The sequence below is a fragment of the Pseudophryne corroboree genome, chromosome 6 (assembly GCF_028390025.1).
Source record: "Pseudophryne corroboree isolate aPseCor3 chromosome 6, aPseCor3.hap2, whole genome shotgun sequence".
In the NCBI taxonomy this organism is placed as follows: domain Eukaryota; kingdom Metazoa; phylum Chordata; class Amphibia; order Anura; family Myobatrachidae; genus Pseudophryne; species Pseudophryne corroboree.
This window is the reverse complement of record NC_086449.1, coordinates 811,467,914-811,495,443: the sequence shown is the minus strand read 5'-3', so window position 1 is coordinate 811,495,443 and position 27,530 is coordinate 811,467,914. Positions and strand designations below refer to the sequence as shown.

The 27,530-nt window shown below is 48.3% G+C and overlaps 1 protein-coding gene across 3 annotated transcripts in view; it reads right to left on the bottom strand.

The window, feature by feature from the left end:
• Positions 1 to 27,530, bottom strand: part of SYN3 (synapsin III) — a 346,396-nt gene that overhangs the window by 24,065 nt on the left and 294,801 nt on the right. For all 3 annotated transcript variants that reach the window (XM_063929040.1, XM_063929038.1, XM_063929039.1), the window contains exon 8: positions 20,732 to 20,874. In XM_063929040.1, coding sequence (XP_063785110.1) covers positions 20,732 to 20,874 — 143 coding nt within the window. The remainder of the gene's footprint in view (positions 1 to 20,731; positions 20,875 to 27,530) is intronic.

Here is a 27,530-nt window from a genome sequence, read left to right as displayed (position 1 = left end):
CTTACAGCTAAGTACAAGTCTCTGAGTGCCGCCTGCCGTATTGGATATTCATATTATCGGGGACTGCACCCCAGAGGAGGGCACCGGAGCCGGTTATTGCATGACTGGAGTGCCGGAAAAATAAGATTTTACTTACCGATAAATCTATTTCTCGTAGTCCGTAGTGGATGCTGGGGACTCCGTCAGGACCACGGGGAATAGCGGCTCCGCAGGAGACAGGGCACAAAAGCAAGCTTTTAGGATCACATGGTGTGTACTGGCTCCTCCCCCTATGACCCTCCTCCAAGCCTCAGTTAGGTACTGTGCCCGGACGAGCGTACACAATAAGGAAGGATCTTGAATCCCGGGTAAGACCCAAACCAGCCACACCAATCACACCGTACAACTTGTGATCTGAACCCAGTTAACAGTATGATAACAATGAAGTAGCCTCTAAAAAAGATGGCTCACAACAATAATAACCCGATTTTTGTAACAATAACTATGTACAAGTAATGCAGACAATCCGCACTTGGGATGGGCGCCCAGCATCCACTACGGACTACGAGAAATAGATTTATCGGTAAGTAAAATCTTATTTTCTCTAACGTCCTAGTGGATGCTGGGGACTCCGTCAGGACCATGGGGATTATACCAAAGCTCCCAAACGGGCGGGAGAGTGCGGGTGACTCTGCAGCACCGAATGAGAGAACTCCAGGTCCTCCTCAGCCAGGGTATCAAATTTGTAGAATTTTACAAACGTGTTCCCCCCTGACCACGTAGCTGCTCGGCAAAATTTTAAAGCCGAGACCCCCTCGGGCATCCGCCCAAGATGAGCCCACCTTCCTTGTGGAATGGGCATTGACAGATTTTGGCTGTGGCAGGCCTGCCACAGACTGTGCAAGCTGAATTGTACTACAAATCCAACGAGCAATAGTCTGCTTAGAAGCAGGAGCACCCATCTTTTGGGGTGCATACAATATAAACAGCAAGTCAGACTTTCTGACTCCAGCCGTCCTGGAAATATATATATATATATATATATATATATATATATATTTTTAGGGCCCCGACAACGTCTAGCAACTTGGAGTCCTCCAAGTCCCTAGTAGCCGCAGGCACCACAATATGTTGTTTCAGGCGAAACGCTGACACCACCTTAGGAAGAAACTGGGGACGAGTCCGCAGTTCTGCCCTGTCCGAATGGAAAAACAAATATGAGCTTTTTTTAAGACAAAGCCCCCAATTCTGACAATCGCCTGGCCGAGGCCAGGGCCACAACATGGTCCCTTTCCATGTGAGATATTTCAAATCCACAGATTTGATCGGTTCAAACCAATATGATTTGAGGAATCCCAACACTACGTTGAGATCCCACGGTGCCACAGGAGGCACACAAGGGGCTGTATATGCAATACTCCCTCGACAAACGTCTGGACTTCAGGAATTGAAGCCAATTTTTTTTCTGGAAGAAAATCTACAGGGCCGAAACTTGAACCTTAATGGACCCCAATTTGAGGCTCATAGACACTCCTGTTTTCAGGAAGTGCAGAAATCGACCTAGTTGAAATTTTTTCGTGGGGCCTTCCTGGCCTCACCCACGCAACATATTTTCACCACATGTGGTGATAACGTTGTGCGGTCACCTCCTTCCTGGCTTTGACCAGGGTAGGTATGACCTCTTCCGGAATGCCTTTTCCCTTAGGATCCGGCGTTCAACCGCCATGCCGTCAAACGCAGTCGCGGTAAGTCTTGGAACAGACAAGGTCCCTGCTGGAGCAGGTCCTTTCTTAGAGGCAGATGCCACGGTTCCTCTTGGAACAGACATGGTTCTTGCTGAAAGCAAATCCCATCTTAGCTCCCGAGGCCATTAGTCCTCTGTGAGCATCTCTTGAAGTTCCGGGTACCAAGTCCCTCTTGGCCAATCCGGAGCCACGAGTATAGTTCTTACTCCTCTACGTCTTATAATTCTCAATACCTTGGTTATGAGAAGCAGAAGAGGGAACACATACACCGACTGTTACACCCACGGTGTTACCAGGACGTCCACAGCTATCGCCTGAAGGTCTCGTGACCTGGCGCAATACCTGTCCCGTTTTTTGTTCGGGCGGGACGCCATCATTTCCACCTTTGGTCTTTCCCAACGGTTCACAAACATGCGGAAAACTTCCCGATGAAGTTCCCACTCTCCCGGGTGGAGGTCGTGCCTGCTGAGGAAGTCTGCTTCCCAGTCGTCCACTCCCGGAATGAACACTGCTGACAGTGCTATCACATGATTTTCCGTCTAGCGAAAAATCCTTGCAGTTTTGACCACTGCCCTCCTGCTTCTTGTGCCGCCCTATCTGTTTACGTGGGCGACTGCCGTGATGTTATCCCACTGGATCAATACCGGCTGACCTTGAAGCAGAGGCCTTGCTAAGCTTATAGCATTACAAATTTGCTCTTAGCTCCAGTATATTTATGTGGAGAGAATTCTCCAGACTTGATCACACTCCCTGGAAATTTTTTCCCTGTGTGACTGCTCCCCAGCCTCTCAGGCTGGCCTCCGTGGATACCAGCATCCAATCCTGAATGCCGAATCTGCGGCCCTCTAGAAGATGAGCACTCTGTAATCACCACAGGAGAGACACCCTTGTCCTTGGATATAGGGTTATCCGCTGAAGCATCTGAAGATGCGATCCGGACCATTTGTCCAGCAGATCCCACTGAAGAGTTCTTGCGTGAAATCTGCCGAATGGAAGCGCTTCGTAATAAGCCACCATTTTTTACCAGGACTCTTGTGCAATGATGCACTGACACTTTTCCTGGTTTTAGGAGGATCCCGATTAGCTCGGATAACTCCCTGGCTTTCTCCTCTGGGAGAAACACCCTTTTCCTGGACTGTGTCCAGAATCATCCCTAGGACCAGCAGACGTGTCGTCGGAACAACTGCGGTTTTGGAATATTTAGAATCCACCCGTGCTGTCGTAGAACTACTTGAGATAGTGCTACTCCGACCTCCAACTGTTCTCTGGACCTTGTTCTTATCAGGAGGTCGTCCATTTTCTTTGAAGACGAATCCTCATTTCGGTCATTACCTTGGTAAAGACCCGGGGTGCCTTGGACACTCCAACGGCATCGTCTGAAACTGATAGTGACAGTTCTGTACCACGAACCTGAGGTACCCTTGGTGAGAAAAGCAAATTTTGGGACATGGAGGTAAGCATCCCTGATGTCCCGGGACACCATATAGTCCCCTTGTTCCCAGTTCGCTATCACTGCTCTGAGTGACTCCATCTGGATTTGAACCCTTGTAAGTGTTCAAATTTTTCAGATTTAGAATCGGTCTCACCTAGCCTTCTGGCTTCAGTACCACCCTATAGTGTGGAACAATACCCCTTTCCTTGTTGTAGGAGGGGTAATTTTATTATCACCTGCTGGGAATACAGCTTGTGAATTGTTTTCAATACTGCCTCCCTGTCGGAGGGGGACATTGGTACAGCAGACTACAGGAACCTGCGAGGGGGGAAACGCCTCGACATTCCAATCTGTGCCCCTTTGATACTACTTGTAGGATCCAGGGGTCCTGTACGGTCCCAGCGTCATGCTGAGAACTTAGTAGAAGCGGTGGAGGGCTTCTGTTACTGGGAATGGGCTGCCTGCTGCAGTCTTCTTCCCTTTCCTCTATCCCTGGGCAGATATCTTATAGGGACGAAAAGACTGAGGCTGAAAAGACGGTGTCTTTTTCTGCAGAGATGTGACTTAGGGTAAAAAACGGTGGATCTTCCAGCAGTTGCCGTGGCCACCAGGTCCCATGGACCGACCCCAAATAACTCCTCCCCTTTTATACGGCAATACATCTTTGTGCCGTTTGGAATCTGCATCCCCTGACCACTGTCGTGTCCATAAACATCTTCTTGCAGATATGGACATCGCATTTACTCTTGATGCCAGAGTGCAAATATCCCTCTGCGCATCTCGTATATATAGAAATGCATCCTTTAAATGCTCTATAGTCAATAAAATACTGTCCCTGTCAAGGGTATCAATATTTTTAGTCAGGGAATCCGACCAAGCCACCTCAGCTCTGCACATCCAGGCTGAGGCGATCGCTGGTCACAGTATAACACCAGCATGTGTGTGTATACTTTTTAGGATATTTTTCTGATAAGCATGTGAGCGCCTTATCCACCCTGAGGGGTGTTTCCCAATGCGCCTTAACTTCTGGCGGGAAAGGGTATACCGCCAATAATTTTCTATCGGGGGAAAACCCACGCATCATCACACACTTCATTTAATTTATCTGATTCAGGAAAAACTACAGGTAGTTTTTTCACCTCACACATAATACCCTTCTTTGTGGTACTTGGAGTATCAGAAATATGTAACACCTCCTTCATTGCCCTTAACGTGTGGCCCTAAAGGAAAATACGTTTGTTTCTTCACCGTCGACACTGAAATCAGTGTCCGTGTCTGGGTCTATGTCGACCGACTGAGGTAAATGGGCGTTTTTACAAGCCCCTGACGGTGTCTGAGACGCCTGGACCGGTACTAATTTGTTCGCCGGCCGTCTCATGTCGTCAACCCACTTGCAGCGTGTTGACATTACCACGTAATTCCATAAGTAAGCCATCCATTCCGGTGTCGACTCCCTAGAGAGTGACATCACCATTACAGGCAATTTGCTCCGCCTCCTCACCAACATTTTCCTCATACATGTCGACACACACGTACCGACATACAGCACACACATAGGGAATGCTCTGATAGAGGACAGGACCCACTAGCCCTTTGGGGAGACAGAGGGAGAGTTTGCCAGCACACACCAAAATGCTATAATTATACAGGGACAACCCTTATATAAGTGTTCCTCCCATATAGCATTTAATATATATGTATATCGCCAAATCAGTGCCCCCCCTCTCTGTTTTAACCCTGTTTCTGTAGTGCAGTGCAGGGGAGAGCCTGGGAGCCTTCCCCTCAGCCTTTCTGTGAGGGAAAATGGCGCTGTGTGCTGAGGAGAATAGGCCCCGCCCCCTTTTCGGTGGGCTTCTTCTCCGGAGATTGTGAAGTCTGGCAGGGGTTAAATACATCCATATAGCCTCAAGGGCTATATGTGATGTATTTTTCGCCATACAGGTATTCTACATTGCTGCCAGGGCGCCCCCCCCCCCGCGCCCTGCACCCTCCGTGATCGCTGTGGGAAGTGTGCTGACAGACAATGGCGCACAGCTGCAGTGCTGTGCGCTACCTGAGGAAGACTGAAAAGTCTTCTGCCGCCTGGTTCCGGACCTCTTCAATCTTCAGCATCTGCAAGGGGGGCGGCGGCGCGGCTCCGGGACGAACCCCAGGGCGAGACCTGTGTTCCGACTCCCTCTGAAGCTAATGGTGTCCAGTAGCCTAAGAATCCAATCCATCCTGCACGCAGGTGAGTTGAAATTCTCTCCCCTAAGTCCCTCGATGCAGTGAGCCTGTTGCCAGCAGGACTCACTGAAAATAAAGAACCTAAAAACTTTTTCTAAGCAACTCTTTAAGAGAGCCACCTAGATTGCACCCTTCTCGGACGGGCACAAAAACCTAACTGAGGCTTGGAGGAGGGTCATAGGGGGAGGAGCCAGTACACACCATGTGATCCTAAAAGCTTGCTTTTGTGCCCTGTCTCCTGCGGAGCCGCTATTCCCCGTGGTCCTGACGGAGTCCCCAGCATCCACTAGGACGTTAGAGAAAATAGCTTATTATATATATATATATATATATATATATATACACACACACACATGGGTAATCCGCAGCACACGGTCAGGAATACAAGCAAAGATAGCAGAAGTACTGCAACGTTTCAACATTTATTATATCGTCATCAGGCACATTAACAAACAAACATACAACTGACCTTATATCCCATTTCACCCACATGGCGAGGACCGCGTCCGGAAACAGAGGGACGGCGCCAATGTATGACTTCATCACCACCCATCCATTGCTAGGACCACAAGCCAAACAAAACAATTAAAAGCATGAATAAAAACACAGCTAGGGGGTATATGCAGAAGCAATCTACTGTACATAACATATTATAATATAGATAACATTATACTACAAAGTAGCACCTCAAAGAGTAACATAATAAGATATACAATTCATACATGCAGATATGCCAGAATATTCATTCAAACCCCTCGGTGACAGGGTTTGTAGGCGGTAAATCCACGGAGCCTCACATTTCAATAGTTTAGAAGCACGGTCACCCCTCCTTAAATTAACCGGTATATGATCAATGATCATATACCGTAACGTAGCCAAACTGTGACCCGCCTGCATATAATGACGGGCCATCGGTTGGTCGCTATGATTGGTGGAAATAGCTTGTCGTATTGCATATCTGTGTGTGGCCATACGTTCTCGCAGGGTGCGTTCAGTTTTCCCTACATAACTGAGTACGCAAGGACAAGTAATAAGATACACAATGTAGCATGTAGTACATGACACGCGATGTTTAATATAAAACTTCTTACCACTATATGGATGGCAAAAACTGTCGCCCACAACAACAGAGCGACAGGTAGCGCAATCCAGACAGCGGTAGCAGCCATTTTTACAGTTAAGAAAACTTTTAGCAGTCTGCGGCTGCTGAATGCCTGTGACGTCTGTACGCATAACAATATCTCTGATGTTACAGCCACGAGAATAACAATTCATAACTCTAGTCTCGGAAAGGTTTAAAGCTCCATCAGACTGGACTATGGGCCACAATTTCTTGCTAATGTTCGCTATTGCTAACATTGATAAACAGATTGTTAATTTCTTACAAAGAGGCTATGAATTGTGTCATTTAAATAAAGCTAAAGAGAGGGCATTGCGTATTCCACGTTCTAAATTATTGCAACCTAAAAAGAAGGGGCACGTGGATTCTGTCATGCCCTGGGTTAATCATTTTAACCCTTTTAGTGGTACCATCAGTCAGATTAGCAAGAAATTGTGGCCCATAGGGGGTAATTCCAAGTTGATCGCAGCAGGAACTTTGGCCCTCATTCCGAGTTGATCGCTCGCAAGGCGAATTTAGCAGAGTTGCTCACGCTAAGCCTCCGCCTACTGGGAGTGTATCTTAGCTTCTTAAAATTGCGAACGAAGTATTCGCAATTTTGCGATTAGCACACGTCTTAGCAGTTTCAGAGTAGCTTCATACTTACTCGGCATCTGCGATCAGTTCTGTGCTTGTCGTTCCTGGTTTGACGTCACAAACACACCCAGCGTTCGCCCAGACACTCCTCCGTTTCTCCAGCCACTCCTGCGTTTTTTCCGGAAACGGCAGCGTTTTCATCCACACGCCCATAAAACGCCGTGTTTCCGCCCAGTAACACCCATTTCCTGTCAATCACACTACGATCGCCGGAGCGAAGAAAAAGCCGTGAGTAAAAATACTATCTTCATAGCAAATTTACTTGGCGCAGTCGCAGTGCGAACATTGCGCATGCGTACTAAGCAGAAAAACGCTGCGATGCGAAGAAATTTACCGAGCGAACAACTCGGAATGAGGGCCTTTGTTAGCAAATGGGCAAAACCATGTGCACTGCAGGGGAGGCAGATTTAACATGTGCAGAGAGAGTTAGATTTGGGTGTGGTGTGTTCAATCTGCAATCTAATTTGCAGTGTAAAAATAAAGCAGCCAGTATTTACCCTGCACAGAAACAAAATAACCCTCCCAAATCTAACTCTTTCTGCACATGTTATATCTGCCTTCCCTGCAGTGCATATGGGCCCTCATTCCGAGTCGTTCGCTCGGTATTTTTCATCGCATCGCAGTGAAATTCCGCTTAGTGCGCATGCGCAATATTCGCACTGCGACTGCGCCAAGTATCTTTGCTATGAAGATAGTATTTTTACTCACGGCTTTTTCATCGCTCCGGCGATCGTAATGTGATTGACAGGAAATGGGTGTTACTGGGCGGAAACAGGCCGTTTTATGGGAGTGTGGCTGAAAACGCTACCGTTTCCGGAAAAAACGCAGGAGTGGCCGGAGAAACGGGGGAGTGGTTGGGCGAACGCTGGGTGTGTTTGTGACGTCAAACCAGGAACGACAAGCACTGAACTGATCGCACAGGCAGAGTAAGTCTGGAGCTACTCTAAAACTGCTAAGTAGTTTGTGAGCGCAATATTGCGAATACATCGGTCGCAATTTTAAGATGCTAAGATACACTCCCAGTAGGCGGCGGCTTAGCGTGTGTAACTCTGCTAAATTCGCCTTGCGACCGATCAACTCGGAATGAGGGCCATGGTTTTGCCCATTTGCTAACAAAAATCCTGCTGCGATCAATTTGGAATTACCCCCATAGTCCAGTCTGATGGAGTTTTAAACCTTTCCGAGACTAGAGTTATGAATTGTTATTCTCGTGGCTGTAACATCAGAGATATTGTTATGCGTACAGACGTCACCGGCATTCAGCAGCCGCAGACTGCTAAAAGTTTTCTTAACCGTAAAAATGGCTGCTACCGCTGTCTGGATTGCGCTACCTGTCGCTCTGTTGTTGTGGGCGACAGTTTTTGCCATCCATATAGTGGTAAGAAGTTTTATATTAAACATCGCGTGTCATGTACTACACGCTACATTGTGTATCTTATTACTTGTTCCTGCGTACTCAGTTATGTAGGGAAAACTGAACGCACCCTGCGAGAACGTATGGCCACACACAGGTATGCAATACGACAAGCTATTTCCACCAATCATAGAGACCAACCGGTGGCCTGTCATTATATGCAGGCGGGTCACAGTTTGGCTACGTTATGGTATATGATCATTGATCATATACCGGTTAATTTAAGGAGGGGTGACCGTGCTTCTAAACTATTGAAATGTGAGGCTCCGTGGATTTACTGCCTACAAACCCTGTCACCGAGGGGTTTGAATGAATATTCTGGCATATCTGCATATATTTGAATTGTATATCTTATTATGTTACTCTTTGAGGTGCTACTTTGTAGTATAATGTTATCTATATTATAATATGTTATGTACAGTAGATTGCTTCTGCATATACCCTCTAGCTGTGTTTTTATTCATGCTTTTAATTGTTTTGTTTGGCTTCTGGTCCTAGCAACGGACGGGTGGTGATGACGTCATACATTGGCGCCGTCCCTCTGTTTCCGGACACGGTCCTCGCCATGTGGGTGAAATGGGATATAAGGTTTGTTAATGTGCCCGATGACGATATAATAAATATCGAAACGTTGCAGTACTTCTGATATCTTTGCTTGTATTACTGACCGTGTGCTGCGGATTACCCATGTGTATATACTGGATTTCGGCTTGAAATACCTACTGCGGGCACCGGGACTATAATTTATTTCACTGGGAGTGCTTTCCTTCTGTATGCTTTCATATATATATATATATATATATATATATATATATATATATCGATCCCAACCCGATTACAGTATGTGTATAGCTACAGTGTGGGTGCACACACCTCCTACCTAGTTACTGAAGTTCTGTCTTGCCAACAGTAGATGTGGAGGATGAAAGTACAGAGCCGTAGTTACTTTGCAGTGCTGCTGGATGGATTTCCTGTTCTGCAGTCAGGGCTCTTGCAAGGAAACCTGGTGATGAGCGCCTTCTCCTTTCCAGCCATTGGGGTTTTCTGCAGGCAGGACTCCTCTCACGACAGGCTAGTAAATCGCGGGCATAATGCCGCGGAGGGGGCGTGGCCTAATACCGCGAGTGGGCGGGGCTTCAATGTTTACAAATATATAAAAAAACTAATTGCTCCGTTGGGTACCCTGCCTGTGCCACGGACCGGCGCTGCAGCATGGGGTTCAAGGGTAGAGGGGAGGGGGGGTGTTATTGATGCCGGAGTGGGCGTTCCCTAGGTTACAGCAGGCTGTAGTAGCAGGAATTTATTTTTTCCTGTTTACTTCAGCAAAAACATCTACAGAATCTGTGGGCCTATTTTGGATGGTGGGCCTGGAGCTGCAGCTCCATTAGCCCCATTGTTAATCCGGCCCTGCATGAGACGCATGGGTTTTGTATCAGCGCGCATGTATGGCCTGCCCAGCGCTCATCAAGGTCTGCTCTCCGCTCTCAGAAGATGCCTCTGCAACCTAGACATGCACCTCTGTCTGCAGATGAACAGAAGAAGCAAAAGACTTAGGGGTCTATTCATAAAGCAGTGAAAAGAGTGGAGAAGTGAGCCAGTGGAGAAGTTCCCCAGGGCAACCAATCAGCTGCTTTGTATCATTTTATAGTATGCAAATTATAAATGTTACGTCAATGCTGATTGGTCAACTTCTCCACTGGCTCACTTCTCCACATTTTTCACTGCTACATGAATAGACCCCTTACACTGTTCACAAGTGTAGACAGCATATCAGATCCCACCCTCCTACCGCTATAACAAAGCCACGAGCGCTGAGATAGCGCGGGGGGGGGGGGTTGCGAGTGCTAATTACCTTGATGGAGGGGCCCACCCCGGGTCCCACTGTACAGCCGCTGGCAATGGGAAAACTATTTTTCCTTATTTGTAGGGGGCGTGTCTACAGCTCCCAGATTTAGCCACGCCCCTTCAGTACCTGGGCCCATTGCCGCTCTCAGCGGCTCCGGACATAAAAATGTTTTTTATAAAACACTGCTTAGTTTAACCTTATTTATAACATCAATAGCACAAGGGAAGACACAGGGACTGCGGGGGTCATTCCGAGTTGATCGCGCGCTAGCTATTTTTTTAACGCCGCGAGCAGATAGTCGCCGCCTATAGGGGAGTGTATTTTCGCTTTGCAAGTGTGCGATCGCATGTGCAGCCGAGCACTACAAAAACAGTTTGTGCAGTTTCTGAGTAGGTGTGAACTTACTCAGCCGCTGCGATCACTTAAGCCTGTCCGGTCCCGGAATTGACGTCAGACACCCGCCCTGCAAACGTTTGGACATGCCTGCGTTTTTCCACAGCACTCCTAGAAAACGGTCAGTTGCCACCCACAAACGCCTTCTTCCTGTCAAGCTCCTTGCGATCAGCTGTGCGAATGGATTCTTCGTTAAATCCATCGCTCAGCAACGATCCGCTTTGTACCCGTACGACGCGCCTGCGCATTGCGGTGCATACGCATGCGCAGATTTGCCGAGGTTTGACCTGATCGCAGCAAAGCAAAAAATAGCTAGCGTGCGATCAGGTCGGAATGACCCCGTGTCTCTTTCCTTGTGTACAATGCCTTCTACTTCAGTGCGCCTAGCAAAGCGAGATGAAGCAGCAAATACGCCCCATTAAAGACAAGACCTGAAGACGCCCAGTCGTGCGCTGGCGTCACAAATCAAGTCTTGCAAACGCCCGTGCCCCCCTCTGCACATTCATCTCGTTTCAATGATCTAGCTCCCCAAGTGCCGCCATCTTCTTCCGCAAACCTGCGCGCTACAGAGGAGACTTGGGCGCACTTTGGCATACTGAGGGGCCGCCGGGAACCACAGTTGAGCCTGCGCTGCTCCTCGGCCATTTTCAGACTCGTAAATGGACTTTTGGGAATAAGCGGAGAGGTTTATTCTGCACCAGAGACGCTTTGTTAGGAAGTGGGGCATTTGGAGAGAAGGATTCATGGTCCAAAATGAAAAAAAAAAAAACAACCGTGGAAATAAACGAGCGCTGTATAGAGACGGCTGCACCTGCAGCTAGCACAGTGTATAACCCTCCGTGTGTCTCAGCTAATTGCTATTCCGCACACACTCGCCCGCTCTGGCAGGGGACGATCCCAGCGAGCCTCGGCGTGCTCTGGAGGAAGCTGCGACTTGCAGCTGACATTTCCATCGCTGCTCACATAAGCGTCTCCTATATTGCGCTGTAGGCAATTGGCTCCGGCTTCAGCCCACGTCCACGTTCCGCAGACAGCGCTGCATTGTTCCATGTTACGGTGGAGCCAAAAAGAACACACTGAGACCCCCGGGGTGTGTGCTGTGTATTTCCTGAACCGCGCTGAGGATCTCCCAGAATGCCATTCTCAGTGCCCTGTGCCTCTGATGGCTCCATTGTCCGTTCTGAGCACCGACACAATGCGGGGGTCACCCAGCCGCACACATTAATCATACAAGTCACACCAAGGACCACAGCCAGCTAATGACCGTGACAGTAGGAATAACACTGTACACACTCACTGGCCTCACACACAAGTGTGATTTATGTCAGCGCAGGAAAATACAGTGTGTCACCGAGCCCCCGGTATAGCATGACCGCAGCAAGGAGGAGTACTGAGTACTACGCTGAGACACAAGTATAAACACACAGGCCCAGATTTATCAATCCTTGGAGAGTGATAAACTGCACGGTGCTAAAGTACCAACCAATCAGCTCCTAACTGCCATGTTACAGGATGTGTTTGAAAAATGACAGTTAGGAGCTGATTGCTTGCTACTTTATCACCGTGCAGTTTATCACTCTCCAAGGCTTGATAAATCTGGGCCACAGTCTGATGATTCATTGAAGGTTCTGCTCAAAAAGACCTGAGATGTTAACGACACAACATAGTGATTTGTTACGGCGAAGTGTCAGTTCTACGTCCAGGCTGAGCGGTGATGTGTGTTGGATGCGGCCTAGACGTTATATGAGGGCAATTGATCTCTATGCAGAAGTGTACGCAGAACTTGGGAAACAATAGTAAACCCAAGAGAATAAGCCCCTGCGCATTTTGTTGCATAATGTGGACTCTGATGCGTAGGCCTCATTGCGGGGAGTTTGTTGCGTCTTTTTATACTACGTGCGCTCTGAAGCTGAGCATGAGCAGGTACGGGTGATACAGGGTCATACGCATTTCAGTCGCCTCCTCACTTGCGACTGACGGGGTGTGACCGGCCTGCACCGGGGCGTCCTCACGCCGGCACAGCTCAGGGAGGGCCGGGAGCAATTGCGGCTTATGCAGGGCTGGCCAGGAGCGCAAATCTTTTGCACCTGGTATCGGGCTGACGCAGTTGCGCACTAATGATGATGATGAAACTATGCTCCAGATAGGGGCAGTCTACCAGCACAGATGCACACACATGCAATATACACATTGTATGCTGCGCCTGCAACGCGGAAGCATCAGGCGCCGCATTTCGTTCTAATCTGCATTGTGCCATCATTTCCATTCCCATACAGATCAGTTGACCTTATTCCATGTGATGTCCGGGTTCTGCTCAGCACGTGTCGGAAAGCAGCTCCACTCGTAGGTGGTTACCAGTGGCGTTAACAAAAACCGGCACAAGTTGCTGTGGGGTTATCGGAACCAATGTGTTCTATCTCAGTAGCCGCATTCTGGAGGTTATTCAGAGTTGTCAGCAAACCAAAAAAAGCACACTAATTAGCAAAACCATGTGCACTGCAGGTGGGGCGGATGCAACATGTGCAAAGAGAGTTAGATTTGGGTGGGTTATTTTGTTTCTGTGCAGGGTAAATACGGGCTGCTTTATTTTTACACTGCAAATTAGATTGCAGATTGAACACACCGCACCCAAATCTAACTCTCTCTGCTCATGTTACATCTGCTCCACCTGCAGTGCAGCTTGGTGTTGCCCATTAGTGTGTTTTTATGGTTTGCTAACATCTCTGAATAACCTTCCTCTGTACATGATTTTACCGGTGTTAGAAAATGCATTACTCCCCTTATTTAGAGGAATAACGGAACCCGATTGTAGTACTTTATTGAACTATGGGCTTAATTCAGACCTGATTGCCAATAAGGTCTGAACTGTGCATGCGCCGGCGCATGCCAGAGATGCGATTGGCATCTCTACCCACCGATCGCCTCTGCCGTATTGACAGGCAGAGGAGGTCACTGAGTGGGAGAGGGCTGGCCGGCGGCGTTGGCCCGCCGTTTTGGGGGTGCGGACCGGGCAACGCAGTCCATGCGGGGGGCGGGCGGCGGCCAGACATTCGGGGCGGACTAGCCCTGTCCTGGCCGTACCCCTCCCCACCTGTCTCTGAACCTGATCGTAGATGTGCTAAATTTAGCCATCTACGATCAGGTCTGAATTAGGCCCTCTGAGGAGACGTATCCATACTGGTGTTCTGCCTTGTAAATCTATATTATTATTAATTTTATATTTTGCCTTTATTGCTGTACACTGAGAGAATACTGATATACTGTACATAACGACCAGCAACATGAAACAGAAGGTAAAAATGTCTCTGCCCAAAAGAGCTTACAATCTATACATGTCAGGTGTGCTTTGTGTGTTATAGAGCCTGCAGTTTGCTAGCGACATCATTTCCTTTGGTGATGCCATTGGTCAGAATGACGTCCATTCAGTATTCAGCTAACACAAACACGGCCCATCCTGGGAAACTGGGGAACGCGAGGCAGATTTTCCTAACATACACGATTAGACCCGACGGTGAGCAGCTGATTCAGCAGTGGGCGAGCAGGTGGAGGCTAACACCTCATACTGTCCTCTACTGACACTTCTGTGTGTTACCCTCAAGGAAACTTCATCCGTGTGAGTCACTGGGGAGTTCTCCTATAGCATCCTGGGGTTCTCCCATCATCTGCTGCTTTCTCTAATAGACTTGCGGTAATGTGGCTATCAGTAATTCCATCTGTGCAGACAGCGGCCGGCCCTCGTTGCCTGGATGTGCTTGCAGGACAGTCGTCAGCAAATGCTTAACTAAACATATGTAACCAAGAGCCTGCAACAGACCCACAGTGACCTCAAACAGCAGCAGATTCAGGGGGAGGTGTATCAAATCTTGGAGAGAGATGAAGTACCAACCAGTCAGCTCCTAACTGCCATTTTTTCAAATACAGCCTGTAACACGGCAGTTAGGAGCGGATTGGTTAGTACTTTATCTCTCCAAGGATTGATACATCTCCCCCTCAACCATGTATTTATTACCAGTTATTTATAGAGCGTACACATATTTGCAGACCTTTGGGATGCTATCTCCAGGGGAGAACAGACAGGTTGGCACCACGTGAGCAAAATGAGAACATACAAACTCAACACGTATAGGGTCAGGAACTGTGAAGCAATGCTAACCACTACACCAACCGTGCTGTGCGTGCTAACCATCCACTCGCACCAGAAATAGCCTTGCTTTGATCGGGAGTCTGCAAAAATATAATCAACTTATTCCAGGTAATCCTGTGACGGTGTGATGAAAGGTTACGGCGCTGTTTATGGCTTGTCTCCAGGTCGCTTGCCGAAATATCTGATTATAACACCTCCGGCCGAATCCACAAATGTGTTGTTTCTCTTGCCAAGAAAAGGTCTCAGTAATGATCTGTCACAGACAGTACACAAACCAGCCGGAAGACAAACAACCGTTGTTGAACTTTGCATTTGGAAAGTTGCGATGTTGACTTCCATTAAATGTATTATATCAGCAATTATTTTTTTCTTTAAAAAAAAAACATTTACACAGATTGACAATAAATTTCTTAGTCGCTTCCAGTCGCTGACAACTTCTAAAACTGTGATTTCTGTATTTTTTACAAAAATTGTTTGGAATAACTAGAATATACTGTATGTCAGATATGGCGCCACTCCTGGACACAAACACAGAGAACTGCGGCTCTTAATAGTTATTAGTTAGTCCACAGGGCCGTAAGTAGGTTTGTGGGCTGTGGGGAGGGGGCACCACACATAGCGCTGCAAGGTAGGGTGCACTGTTGGCGGCACTTGTCGGTTATCTGTTTTAATTACTTTCAATTTTAGCTTTCCACCTTTTTGAAGCCCAGCTTCCCCTGACTCCTACCCTGACCCCTTGTGTGGCTAATACCTATACAACATTCATGAACTCAACTTTCTTTGTTATTCAGTCACACTGTCCTTTATTACATTTCAAGATGCTGACATACCCAGGATTCAAACCAATTTCCTGTAGTTCTGCAGTCAGACAATTTATTCATTGAGCTATCTGCCCTAACATAGAAAGGTAGAGAATTCCAAGCTAGAGAATCCTATTTGAAGCTTTGTGAAAAAATGATCAGCATTGCGGCTGAGCAGATCTATGTAGTGTGTGGCTGCAAGAGATTGGATGTGTGGCTGCACACTACATAGATCTGCTCAATTACAATGCTAATTATGTTTTTTACAAAGTACCAGTAGCTTCATATGTTAGAAATCTCACAGTTTTTATGCAGGATCAAATAGCCGTGTGTGTATATATATATATACTAGGTGCTTCATCGCGCCCTACGGGTGCTCTTCACACCGTCGGAAGGGGCTACGCCCCCTTAACCCCTGCACGCCTTTCTGGGGTACAATATATGGAGTATTACCTGCATTCCTAATTTTGTTAGTGTTTGAATATTGCACAATGATAGGGCGTCCGATGGTGAAGGGGGCATAGTCCCTTGCAACAGGAAGGGGTTTGGGGAGTGGGGACCGCGGATGGGGGAGGGGGTATGAAGGCGCTGTGGGTGGGGTAGGAGCAGGGGTGTCGCAGGTGGGGGATGGCAGCTGCAGGACTGTTGCGGATGGAGGAGGGGTTCCGAAGGCGCTGCAGATGGGGAAGGGGTGGGTGCGGGTGTGCAGTGGATGGGGGAGGTGTCCAGGGGGCGCGGTGGGTGGGGGAGGGGTGGATGCGGGGGTAACGTGGGTGGGGGAGTGGCGGGTGCGGTGCTGTTGCGAATGGTGTAGGCGATGCGGATTGGGAAGGGCCTGCTGCGTGGGTGGGGTAGGGGATCCAAAGGTGCAGCGGGCGGGGGAGAGCCAGATGCGGGGTGTGGTGGATGGGGGAGGGGCTGCTGCAGATGGGGGAGGGGTTTGGAACACACTGCGGGTGGGGTAAGGGGTCCGAAGGCGCAGTGGGTGGGGGTGCCACGGGTGGTGGAGGGGCAGGTGCGGGGGTTTGCGGGGGATGGGGAGGGGTCCAGGGGCGCTGCAGGTGGTGGAGGGGCAGATATCAGTGCACATAGTCTCTGTGGTAGTTAGTGAGGGTTGGTGATGGTGTGAGAGGGGTGAAGGCCAGTACACAGACAGGCAGTTAGAGAGCAGGATGAGGGTGACAGGGCATAGTGAAGGGGAGTACTTAACAGATATAGGGGTGGGCTACAGGTGTGATGTCACAGTGTGTGTACCTTTGCTCTCATGTGTGAGGTATGTGAGGTATATGTGAGGTATATGTGAGGTATGTGTGAGGTATATGTGAGGTATGTGAGGTATATGTGAGGTATGTGTGAGGTATGTGTGAGGTAAGGATGTGCGGGTCGTGGTGGCCACTAACCTCCAGGCTGCTGCTGTGAGATGGTGACTGCAGAGGGAGGGAGCTCAGACCCAGCAGCAATGGGTCGTGGTCAGCATTCCTTCCTGGCCCCGTTCCGCCGCACACTGTCCGCCCCGTCTGACGGGCGTCATTCCTCCATCCTGCCTGGCAGCGTCAGCTGCTGTGATCGCGGAGCATAGGTAAGCGTCCGGAGCCCTGTGGGCGGGCAGGCATGGTGTTTCCCTGGAGAGGTGCGGCGTGCGTCCTTAGGCTGCAGACGGAGGGAGCTCTGGCCCAGCAGCAATGTTGATTAGTGCGTGTCCCGTCCTGGCGCTGTCCCGCTGCACATGCTCCGCACCGCTTGCCGCTGAGCATGGCAGCCCTTGTCTGTATGCTGCAGATGCTGATCTAGCGGTGCCTGAGCTACCGCCCTCTTCCTGGGGTGTGGGTGTCAGGCGGCAGGTATGGTGTGTAGGTGAAAGAGGAGCTGCGGGCGGCGACTGGCTGCCTGCAAGTACCCTCCATATCAGCGCTGTTCCCCTCCCTGCAGATAGTGTCAGTGGCCGTGGTGTACTTTTGCTACTGGTGACCAGGGCCGGTGCTAGGGTGTTCGGTGCCCCCCTGCAAACTATGAATTTTGCGCCCTCCCATATTTCTTTGTTGTGCATCGGGAAAAGCGGTGTGGTCTCACAACTAAGGGGCATGGCCACACAATAGTACCCCTATTTAAAATTACGCCACAATGTAGCACAATCTTATTCATCTTATACGTAATGCCCCACCCGTAGTAGTAGCGTCCTTATACGTAATGCCCCACCCGTAGGAGTAGCGTCCATATACGTAATGCCCCCCCAATAGTAGTAGTGTCCTTATACATAATGCCCCCCCAGTAGTAGTAGCAGTTATATGTAATGCTCCCCAACATTAATAGTAGCGTCCTTATACATAATGCCCCCCCAGTAGTAATAGCATCCTTATACATAATGCCCCCCCAGTAGTAGTAGCATCCTTATACATAATGCCCCCCCAGTAGTAGTAGCGTCCTAATACATAATGCCCCCCCAATAGTAGTAGTGTCCTTATACATAATGCCCCCCCAGTAGTAGTAGCAGTTATATGTAATGCCCCACAACAGTAATAGTAGCATCCTTATACGTAATGTCCCACCCGTAGTAGTAGCGTCCTTATACGTAATGCCCCCCAGTAGTAGTAGCAGTTATATGTAATGCCCCCCAACAGTAATAGTAGCGTCCTTATACGTAATGCCACCCCTGTAGTAGTAGCATCCTTATACATAATGTGCCCCCAGTAGTAGTACCGTCCTTATACATAATGCCCCCCCAGTAGTAGTAGCATCCTTACATGTAATGCCCTCCCAGTAGTAGTAGCACCGTCCTTATACATAATGCCCCCCAGAAGTCTTAGAGTCCTTATACATAATGCCCCCCCCCAGTAGTAGCGTCCTTATATGTAATGCCCCCCAGTATTAGTAGCCTCCTTATACGTAATGTCCCCCTATAGTAGTAGCGTCCTTATACGTAATGCCCCCCTATAGTAGTAGCGTCCTTATACGTAATGCCCCCCCTATAGTAGTAGCGTCCTTATACGTAATGCCCCCCTATAGTAGTAGCGTCCTTATACGTAATGCCCCCCCTATAGTAGTAGCGTCCTTATACGTAATGCCCCCCCTATAGTAGTAGCGTCCTTATACGTAATGCCCCCCCTATATTAGTAGCGTCCTTGCATGTAATGCCCCCCCCAGCAGTGGCGTCCATAAAGTGCGCACACACAGACATACCTCACACACACACACAATTCACACATATATACAAACACACACACCCCACCATATATACACACACACACACACACACACTATATACACACACACACACCCCCCCACTATATATACACACACATACACACACACACACACACACACACACACACACACACACCACTATATACACACACACACACCACTATATACACACACACACACACACACACACACATTTCTCTCTCACCCTCCACTTACCAAGTCTGGCTGGCCGTCACTGCAATGCTGATTCCACCACTGTTCAGCTGTCTGGTCCCGTGTAGCTCCGCCCCTCTATTCCGTGTAACTCCGCCCCTCGTTGCGCCGTAGCTCCGCCCCCTTTTCGTGACCCGCACTGCACAGCACACAGCCCGCTGTCACAGGTGATTGGGGGGGGGGGGAGGACAGGCACAGCAGCCGGCAGCTAGTGGCCATCCTCACCTCCTATACTGTAAGGTAGGGTCTTGCACCTGACTGCTGCTGGCGCTGGGTATGGGGTAGCTCCCTGCAGCAGATGCAGTTGACTCCGCCCAGCTCTGTGACTCCGCCCAGCGTTACGGGCACAAAGTCACAGATTAAGGCAAATATATAGGAGATATATATATATATATATATATCATGGGCTTTCTATGGGATAAATCTTGTCATGGCCCTTCCCCATGAGGCATGCGCCTTATGTCCCTATTGGAAAAATGGGGGAGGGGCGCCAATTCGCTCTCTGGCACAGGATACCAAAAAGTCTAATTACCGCTCTGTTAGTGCACATAGGGGGAGATTTATCGCTTCTTGGAGAGAGATATAGTGCCAATCGATCCGCTTCTATCTGTCATTTTACAGTCTGCGCTACACAAATGACAGAAGCTGATTGGGTGTATGAGCAACTTCTCCACTCTATCTCTCTCCAAGATTTGATAAATCTCCCCCAAAACCTTTTTTTTTTTTTATCTGTTGATTTTGTGAATGGGACAATTCTTTTCCTCTGCCCAACTTTTTTTTTTTTTTGGGGGGGGGGCCTGTTTGGAGTGTGCCAGTACACATTTTGTATTATTGAAGTGTATAATGTATAATTAAAACATAATGGGGGTAATTCCAAGTTGATCGCAGCAGGATTTTTGTTAGCAATTGAGCAAAACCATGTGCATTGCAGGGGAGGCAGATATAACATGTGCAGAGAGAGTTAGATTTGGGTGTGGTGTGTTCAATCTGCAATCTAATTTGCAGTGTAAAAAAAAGCAGCCAGTATTTACTCCGCACAGAAATAAAATAACCCACCCAAATCTAACTCTCTCTGCACATGTTATATCTGCCTCCCCTGCAGTGCACATGGTTTTGCCCAATTGCTATCAAAAATCCTGCTGCGTTCAACTTGGAATTACCCCCATGGTAAGGATTAAGAAACCTATTTACCAATATGACCAAATATGAAAGATTTTCAGTTGCAGTTGCTTCAGGGCAGCTCAGCCATGCTCAGCTCCTCGGTGATACTGTCTGGCAGCAGTGAGAAGAAACTTACTGCTTGGCAGTTACATATTAACAGTGTGCAGTGCAAGCAGACGCCCGTTTCGCACTACTGGACTTTGCACAAGTAGCAGGTTCACCAGTGCGAACAGCACGCACTCACAAGGGACCACTTACCTGCCATGTGAGCACAGATTCACTATACAAACATATAAACATAGAGCCAAGGTTAGAACCAGAACGAAAGACCCTGCCTGGCTGTAGCCACTGTACCTCCCGTTAGTTATGGCATATGGCGGCTTCTGGGGAATCGTATAATGCAGATTCCTCCCATACTCACATGTACGCTTTGTAATTATTTCCGATTTTCTGGATGCGGATGTCGTACTTGGAGTCTACGAACGATTCGGTGGTCACGTAGGTTTTCGTCATGGCCACAATGCTGGCAATGTCCTGGAAGTCGTACTGATTATCTACCTTTACCTGTAAGAAAGGAGGAAAAGGATGACAGACAGATAAACCCTAATAGGCTGATACAAGTCTAGAGACTTCTGTATCCGCATGTGAGCCCGTAATGCTACGTTCTTTCTGGAACTGTACTTAGATGTTTCCATCTTTTCCTGGACCAATGGTCTATCTAACCATGAGTAGCAGTGGAGTTACACCGGTGTTTCCCAAATCCGGTCCTCGCGCACTTATAACAGATCGTATTTTCAGGATTTCTACTGCGGATAATTTCTGACCCTGCCAGACAGCCGACGGCCATCTCAGCCCTGCGATCGCCTCAGACTGATTGACAGGCAGAGGTAGTCGCTGGGCGGGAGGGGGAGGCCCGGCGGCGTTGGGCCGCCGTTTAGGGGGCGTGGTCTGGGCAACACAGGCGTGCCTGGACCATGCAAGGGAGGGGCCGCGGCGGCTGCGTGACATCACACGCAGCAGCTGCGACCCAGACAGCGACGAGTAGCTCCCTGCCATCGTGCAGGAGCTGTACTGGTAGGGAGGTACTCATCAAGTACAAAAGCCGCTGTGCGATGCTTTTGTACTTGTGCGGCGGGGCAGAGCCAGACATGCGGGCGGACTAGCCCCGCGCTGGGTGTCACCCCGCATGTCTGAGTAACTGATCGTATCCGTGTAAAATTTTGCACGGCTACGATCAAGTCTGAATAAGGCCCTAAATCACCTATGGACGATAAGGGAATCCTGAAAACATGCAAATGAGGACAAGATTGGAGAAACACTGTCTTACACCTGCTAAGGTGATGTTGTTTTTTATTGCTCAACCATTTAATTCAGTCCAAATTACTGCATATAGAAAATTATGAGAAACTTCAAAGGGTAAATTTACCAAGGTGGCAGTTTTTTTAGAACTGGTGATGTTGCTCTTAGTAACCAATCAGATTCTATCTATTATCTTCTAGAACAGTGTTTCCCAACCTTGGCTCCCAAGGCACACTTACAGTCCTGGTTTTAGTGATATCCAGGCTTGAACACAGGTGACTTAATTAGTACATAATTGTGTGCTAAGAACTTCAATTATACTCCATGTTAATTGTGAGGGTTTATTTAAATTATTTTTATTATCAGTGTTCTTAGTGCTAAGAGTGTGCATCTGCATCTCTCTTCCCCCCGCGACTTAATTAGTACCTCAGTTATTTTGATTTAACCATCTGTGCGGAAGCCTGGATATCACTAAAACCTGCACTGTTGGTGTGCCTCGAGGACCGTGGTTGGGAATGCCTGCTCTAGAAGCAGCTAGATAAATTTGAAGTAGAATCTGATTAGTTGCTATGAGAAACATCATCAGTTCTAAAAAAAAAACCTGCCACCTTAGTAAATTTATCTCTGGTGTGTAGTGTGCTCTGCCATCATACTTGCCTACCTGACCCTCTCCATGAGGGAGAAAATGCTCTGTTCCTGGACTTTCCTGGTAATGTATGATTGCCATCACCAGGGGTTAAAGTGGGGGGGGAACGAGGTGGAACTGAGTTCCACCACCTGTAATGGTAGGGGGAACTAGTTCCACCTCCTCCATTGCCCTGCACAGTAATTCCAACTGAAAAGCCCACACCATCATCTGCGTCAATCGATGATACAGATGGCACTAGTGTTGCTGATGAGCTGCAGCCACCTACTCCTTCCTTAGGTCCTGGTGCCTCCATGGTCTTCCTCCATGAGTTCCACCACCTCACCAGGACCACTTTAAGCCCTGGCCATCACCTGTGGTGAAACACCTTTCTTATCAATTACCTAGCTCACCACAGGTGATGGCAATCATACCTTACCAGGAAAGTCCAGGAACAGAGCATTTTCTCCCTCATGGAGAGGGTCAGGTAGGCAAGTATGTCTGCCATGCATTGACTGAAATGAGCTATACGGAAGGGTACGTGGGTTGTATTTGAGAGCACCAATGTCAGTGAACACACCGGGCTTCAGTGCTTTGTGAGTCTGTCATCACCACCGTAACATTTCATGCTGTCCAGTATTTCAATTAAAGCCATAACAAACATATACAGAAAATACACTGATGTGCACAAGAGGAGATCTGGAAAACATGCACTGTTGTGAAAGAAGAAACATTTATCAGGATACTCTAGGACAGGGGTTCTCAAACTCGGTCCTCAGGACCCCACACAGTGCATGTTTTGCAGGTAACCCAGCAAGTGCACAGGTGTATTAATTACTCACTGACACATTTTAAAAGGTCCACAGGTGGAGCTAATTATGTCACTTGTGATTCTGTGAGGAGACCTGCAAAACATGCACTGTGTGGGGTCCTGAGGACCGAGTTTGAGAACCTGTGCTCTAGAATGTCAATGGGTGACCTATTTAGATTGCTATTATAGGAAATTCAGAAACCATGCTCTGTTCATTATTAACAGAAACAAAAACATATTTGCCGCACAGAGGAAATAATGTGACTGGTGTACAACTTCCCAGCCGCAGACACAGACACAAAGGGCATTCACTGTATCAGATGAAATAATGTCACCGGATACATCGGGAATGAATTTCCCTGGTAAATATTCCTTTATTCCTCACACACGTTCCCACAGAGTTTAGCAGCCGTAAGGAATAACTACAACGGGTCCATTCACTGACCATGTGTAACATAAATGCCCGCCCCGTCTTCTGTCATCTAGATGGGTCAGGGCCCACACTGTGAGCTGTACAGCAGAAGTGACGTATTTTACCTCACAGATTACTGACAGTGGTGACTCCCATAGCTGGATGGGTCACATCATGTGGAATACAGACGGCTAATATCACCCGGCAATATCAGTTATGGGTAACAGCCAGGAATAAAGCAGGGTGGGGTTCTAAAATGTCAGCGCAAACGTCAGCAAACATTGCATCATGAATGATGTGCTTACATGCATATGTGTCCAGGAGAATGACCTCAATCAATTCACTAAATGCCAGTGACATCACATATTTACACTGTGTCTCGCTGATGTCACTGATCCTCTGGTAAGTGAATAGGCTTACATATTATTTACCGGCGGGCGGGATGCCAGCTGTCAAGATCCCGACAGCAGCATTCCTCCCGCCAGAATGACGGCAGCAGAGCGAGCGCTAAGAGTCCCCTTGCGTGCTCACTGCGCTCGCCGCACTGCGGGCTTGGTGGCTTGCTGCACTTGCCACAGGTTCTATTCTCACTCTGTGGGTGTCGTGGACACCCACGAGTGAGAATAGCCCCTGTGTGCCGGGATTCCGGCTGTCGGCTTTGTTAGCTGTCGGGATTCCGGCGACGGTATCCTGACCGCCGGGACCCCGACAGCTGGCAAATTGATTGCATCCCAGTGAATAGACTGCATTCAATTTCTCAGGGATGTCACTGGTTCCTGGTGACTGGATAGGCTGCATTCACAGTGATGTCACTGACTCCTAGTGACTGGATAGGCTGCATTCACAGTGATGTTACTGGTTCCTAGTGACTGGATAGGTTACAGTCTCAGTGATGTCACTGGCTCCTAGTGACTGGATAGGTTGCACTCTCAGTGATGTCACTGGCTCCTAGTGACTGGATAGGCTGCATTCACAGTGATGTCACTGGCTCCTAGTGACTGGATAGGCTGCACTCTCAGTGATGTCACTGGCTCCTAGTGACTGGATAGGCTGCACTCTTAGTGATGTCACTGGCTCCTAGTGACTGGATAGGCTGCACTCTCAGTGATGTCACTGGCTCCTAGTGACTGGATAGGCTGCACTCTCAGTGATGTCACTGGCTCCTAGTGACTGGATAGATTGCGCTCTCAGTGATTACCATGTTAATTAATCTGTTATTGCTGTGAATAGCCACAATAACAGATGCTAATTAATGTGGCAAAATAAATAGGCCTTTAAGTCTGTGTTCCAGCGGCAGAGCTATACCACCAGCACCTGGAGTCAAGGTTACTTCTGTGGTGCCTCCATCCAGAAGTAGAGTGCTGCACACTGATGTGCGGATCAAAGGCAGCACGTGGCCCAGATTACAAAATACCAGATGTCCTAGGCCGAGGGCCGCAGTATTGAGATGTAGCGCTGAGTGGGCCCCGGGTGGGATGAGGCCTACTGGCCAACATGATGACATATATATCTGTGATCGCGCTGGATCACACACACCCTAACAATCCGCGGCAGTCATACAGCATTACAGGGGAATAGGGATGACACACGGTATCTGGTGACCGTGAAACAGACAAAAAACAAACCCGCGCTGTTAGTTATTATACCGCTATCTGTGAGACTCATTATCTAAGCAGCTGCACAGCTGGGAAAACAACTGTATGGTAGCACTGGACTTGTTTTCTTACATGTAGGAGTTGTGCTCGATGACATCACTTGGCAGGACGGACAGGGGGGCTTGGTATTCAGAGGGTGACGAGGGAAGCTGGGGTTAGGACATTAAAGTCATTATCCTGCTTCTGTTCCCGTAATGAAAATATTTATCAAGCCGCTGATCTCCCCCGTATAACCGCAGGGCAAGAGAAGCTGAGCAGAAGGCAAGTGGAAATAAATACTTCACTTTATTAGAAATTAGGAGTACTCAGTGTGTAAGAGATGAGAAGGCGATTGTGACCTATGTCTGTAGATAACACTGATTGTGCGTCACTGAGCGTCAGGCAGGAGAGACCTCCCTTCTGTCATGTCCCAATTCACTTCTCAAGGTCCTCTTGTCTCTGCTTTGATTTATCCAGCCTTTAGATTATTCTCTGTTATTCCCCTTTTCATCGTATAATGGGCCTAATTCAGAGTTGATCGCAGCTGCAAATTTGTTAGCAGTTGGGTAAAACCATGGAGGTCATTCCGAGTTGATCGCTCGCTGCAATTTTTCGCAGCGCAGCGATCAGGTCACTACTGCGCATGCGTATGCACCGAAATGCGCAGGCACGTCGTACGGGTACAAAGCGGATCGTTGCTGGGCGATGGATTTAATGAAGAATCCATTCACACAGCCGATCACAAGGAGATTGACAGGAAGAGGGCGTTTGTGGGTGGTAACTGACCGTTTTCTGGGAGTGGTTAAGCATTTGCAGGGCGGGTGTCTGATGTCAATTCCGGAACCGGACAGTCTGAAGTGATCGCAACAGCTGAGTAAGTCCAGAGCTACTCAGAAACTGCACAAAACTTTTTCGTCCCGCTCGGCTGCACAAGCGTTCGCACACTTACAAAGCAAAAATACACTCCCCCGTGGGCGGCGACTATCTGATCGCTGTGCTGCAAAAAATAGCTAGCGAGCGATCAACTCGGAATGAGGGCCGATGTGCACTGCAGGAGGGGGGCAGATGTAACATATGCAGGGAGAGTGTACTTCAAACTGAAATCTAACTTGCAGTGTAAAAATAAAGTAGCCAGTATTTACCCTGCACAGAAACAATATAACCTGCCCCCCCCCCCTGCAGTGCACATGGTTTTGCCCAACTGCTAACAAATTTGCTGCTACGATCAACTCTGAATTACCCCCATTACCACTTAAGCCCAATGATCACTCTTCTCATCCATTTTTGGGGAATACCCACAAATATTATGTCTCACCCGATGTATGAAGGAGGGATTACAGCCGTTATCTCCATACCTACAGGTGGTCTTTCCATTTCCCACAGCATCCGCAGCCACACAGTTTCTATGTTGTCAGATTTACCAAGCTGCAGAGTGTGAAGCATTCTGGAGTGTGGCCACCATCTGAAGATGGTGTTACATCATAGTAGGGGTTGCGTCTGAAAAGCCGGCGCTCAGGATGCTGGCGGTCAAAAAACAGGACGCGGCATCCCGATTGTTAGAATCCTGACAGGGGTGGGGAGACATTTCTAACTAAGCCCCCCCCCCCCAACCCTCTATTCCTAAGCTGCCACATCCTGCAGCTTAACACTTCTGGGGGATCTGGTCTCTAGTTCGATAGTAACTAGGTCGATATGTTCTAGGTCAACAGGTCAAAAGGTCGACATGAGTTTTTCACAATTTATTTTTATTTTTTTTAAACTTTTTCATACTTAACAATCCACGCGGGACACGGTGCACTAATTGGAGTTCCCGGTCACTATACGGAGAACCTAGAGACCCTGTCGACCTAGTTACTGTTGACCAATAGTGGTCGACCTAGTTACTGTCTACCTTCCATACCACAACCCACTTCTGGAGCCCCTGTCCCTTAATGTGATGTTTGATACATTCCTGCAAATGTTAATTTCTCATTGCTGCAAATTGCAGCGGAAAGAAATGCCGCTATCAGGCTTAAAAACCCACTAATTGATCAAATCGCCCCATTGTCTCCCTTTATCTCCGTTACTCAGCACGGCCGGGACCATCGGACCATTTTCAGTTCCTTCTTCGTTGCCCACATGTGCAACAATTAAACTAATTAATTTAATCAAAAGATCTTTCCAATAAAATGTAATGTAACTATTTGTACTCAGAGGGCCGACAGTCACTAAGTCGACCCCAAAAGGTCGACATGGAAACGGTCTACACAAAAATGGTCTACACATGGGTTTGTTTTTTTGTGGGGCATCAATTTGTATGTTGAACCATGTAAAAGCCAATTTAGTGGAAACGTGTACGCTCGCCAGGCTTCGGGCAAGGTGGCGCGCTCCGCTACCGCTGCACTTGGCACAGGTTACAATTCCCAATCGTAGTCCGTGCAGATGGTAAATGATGAAAAA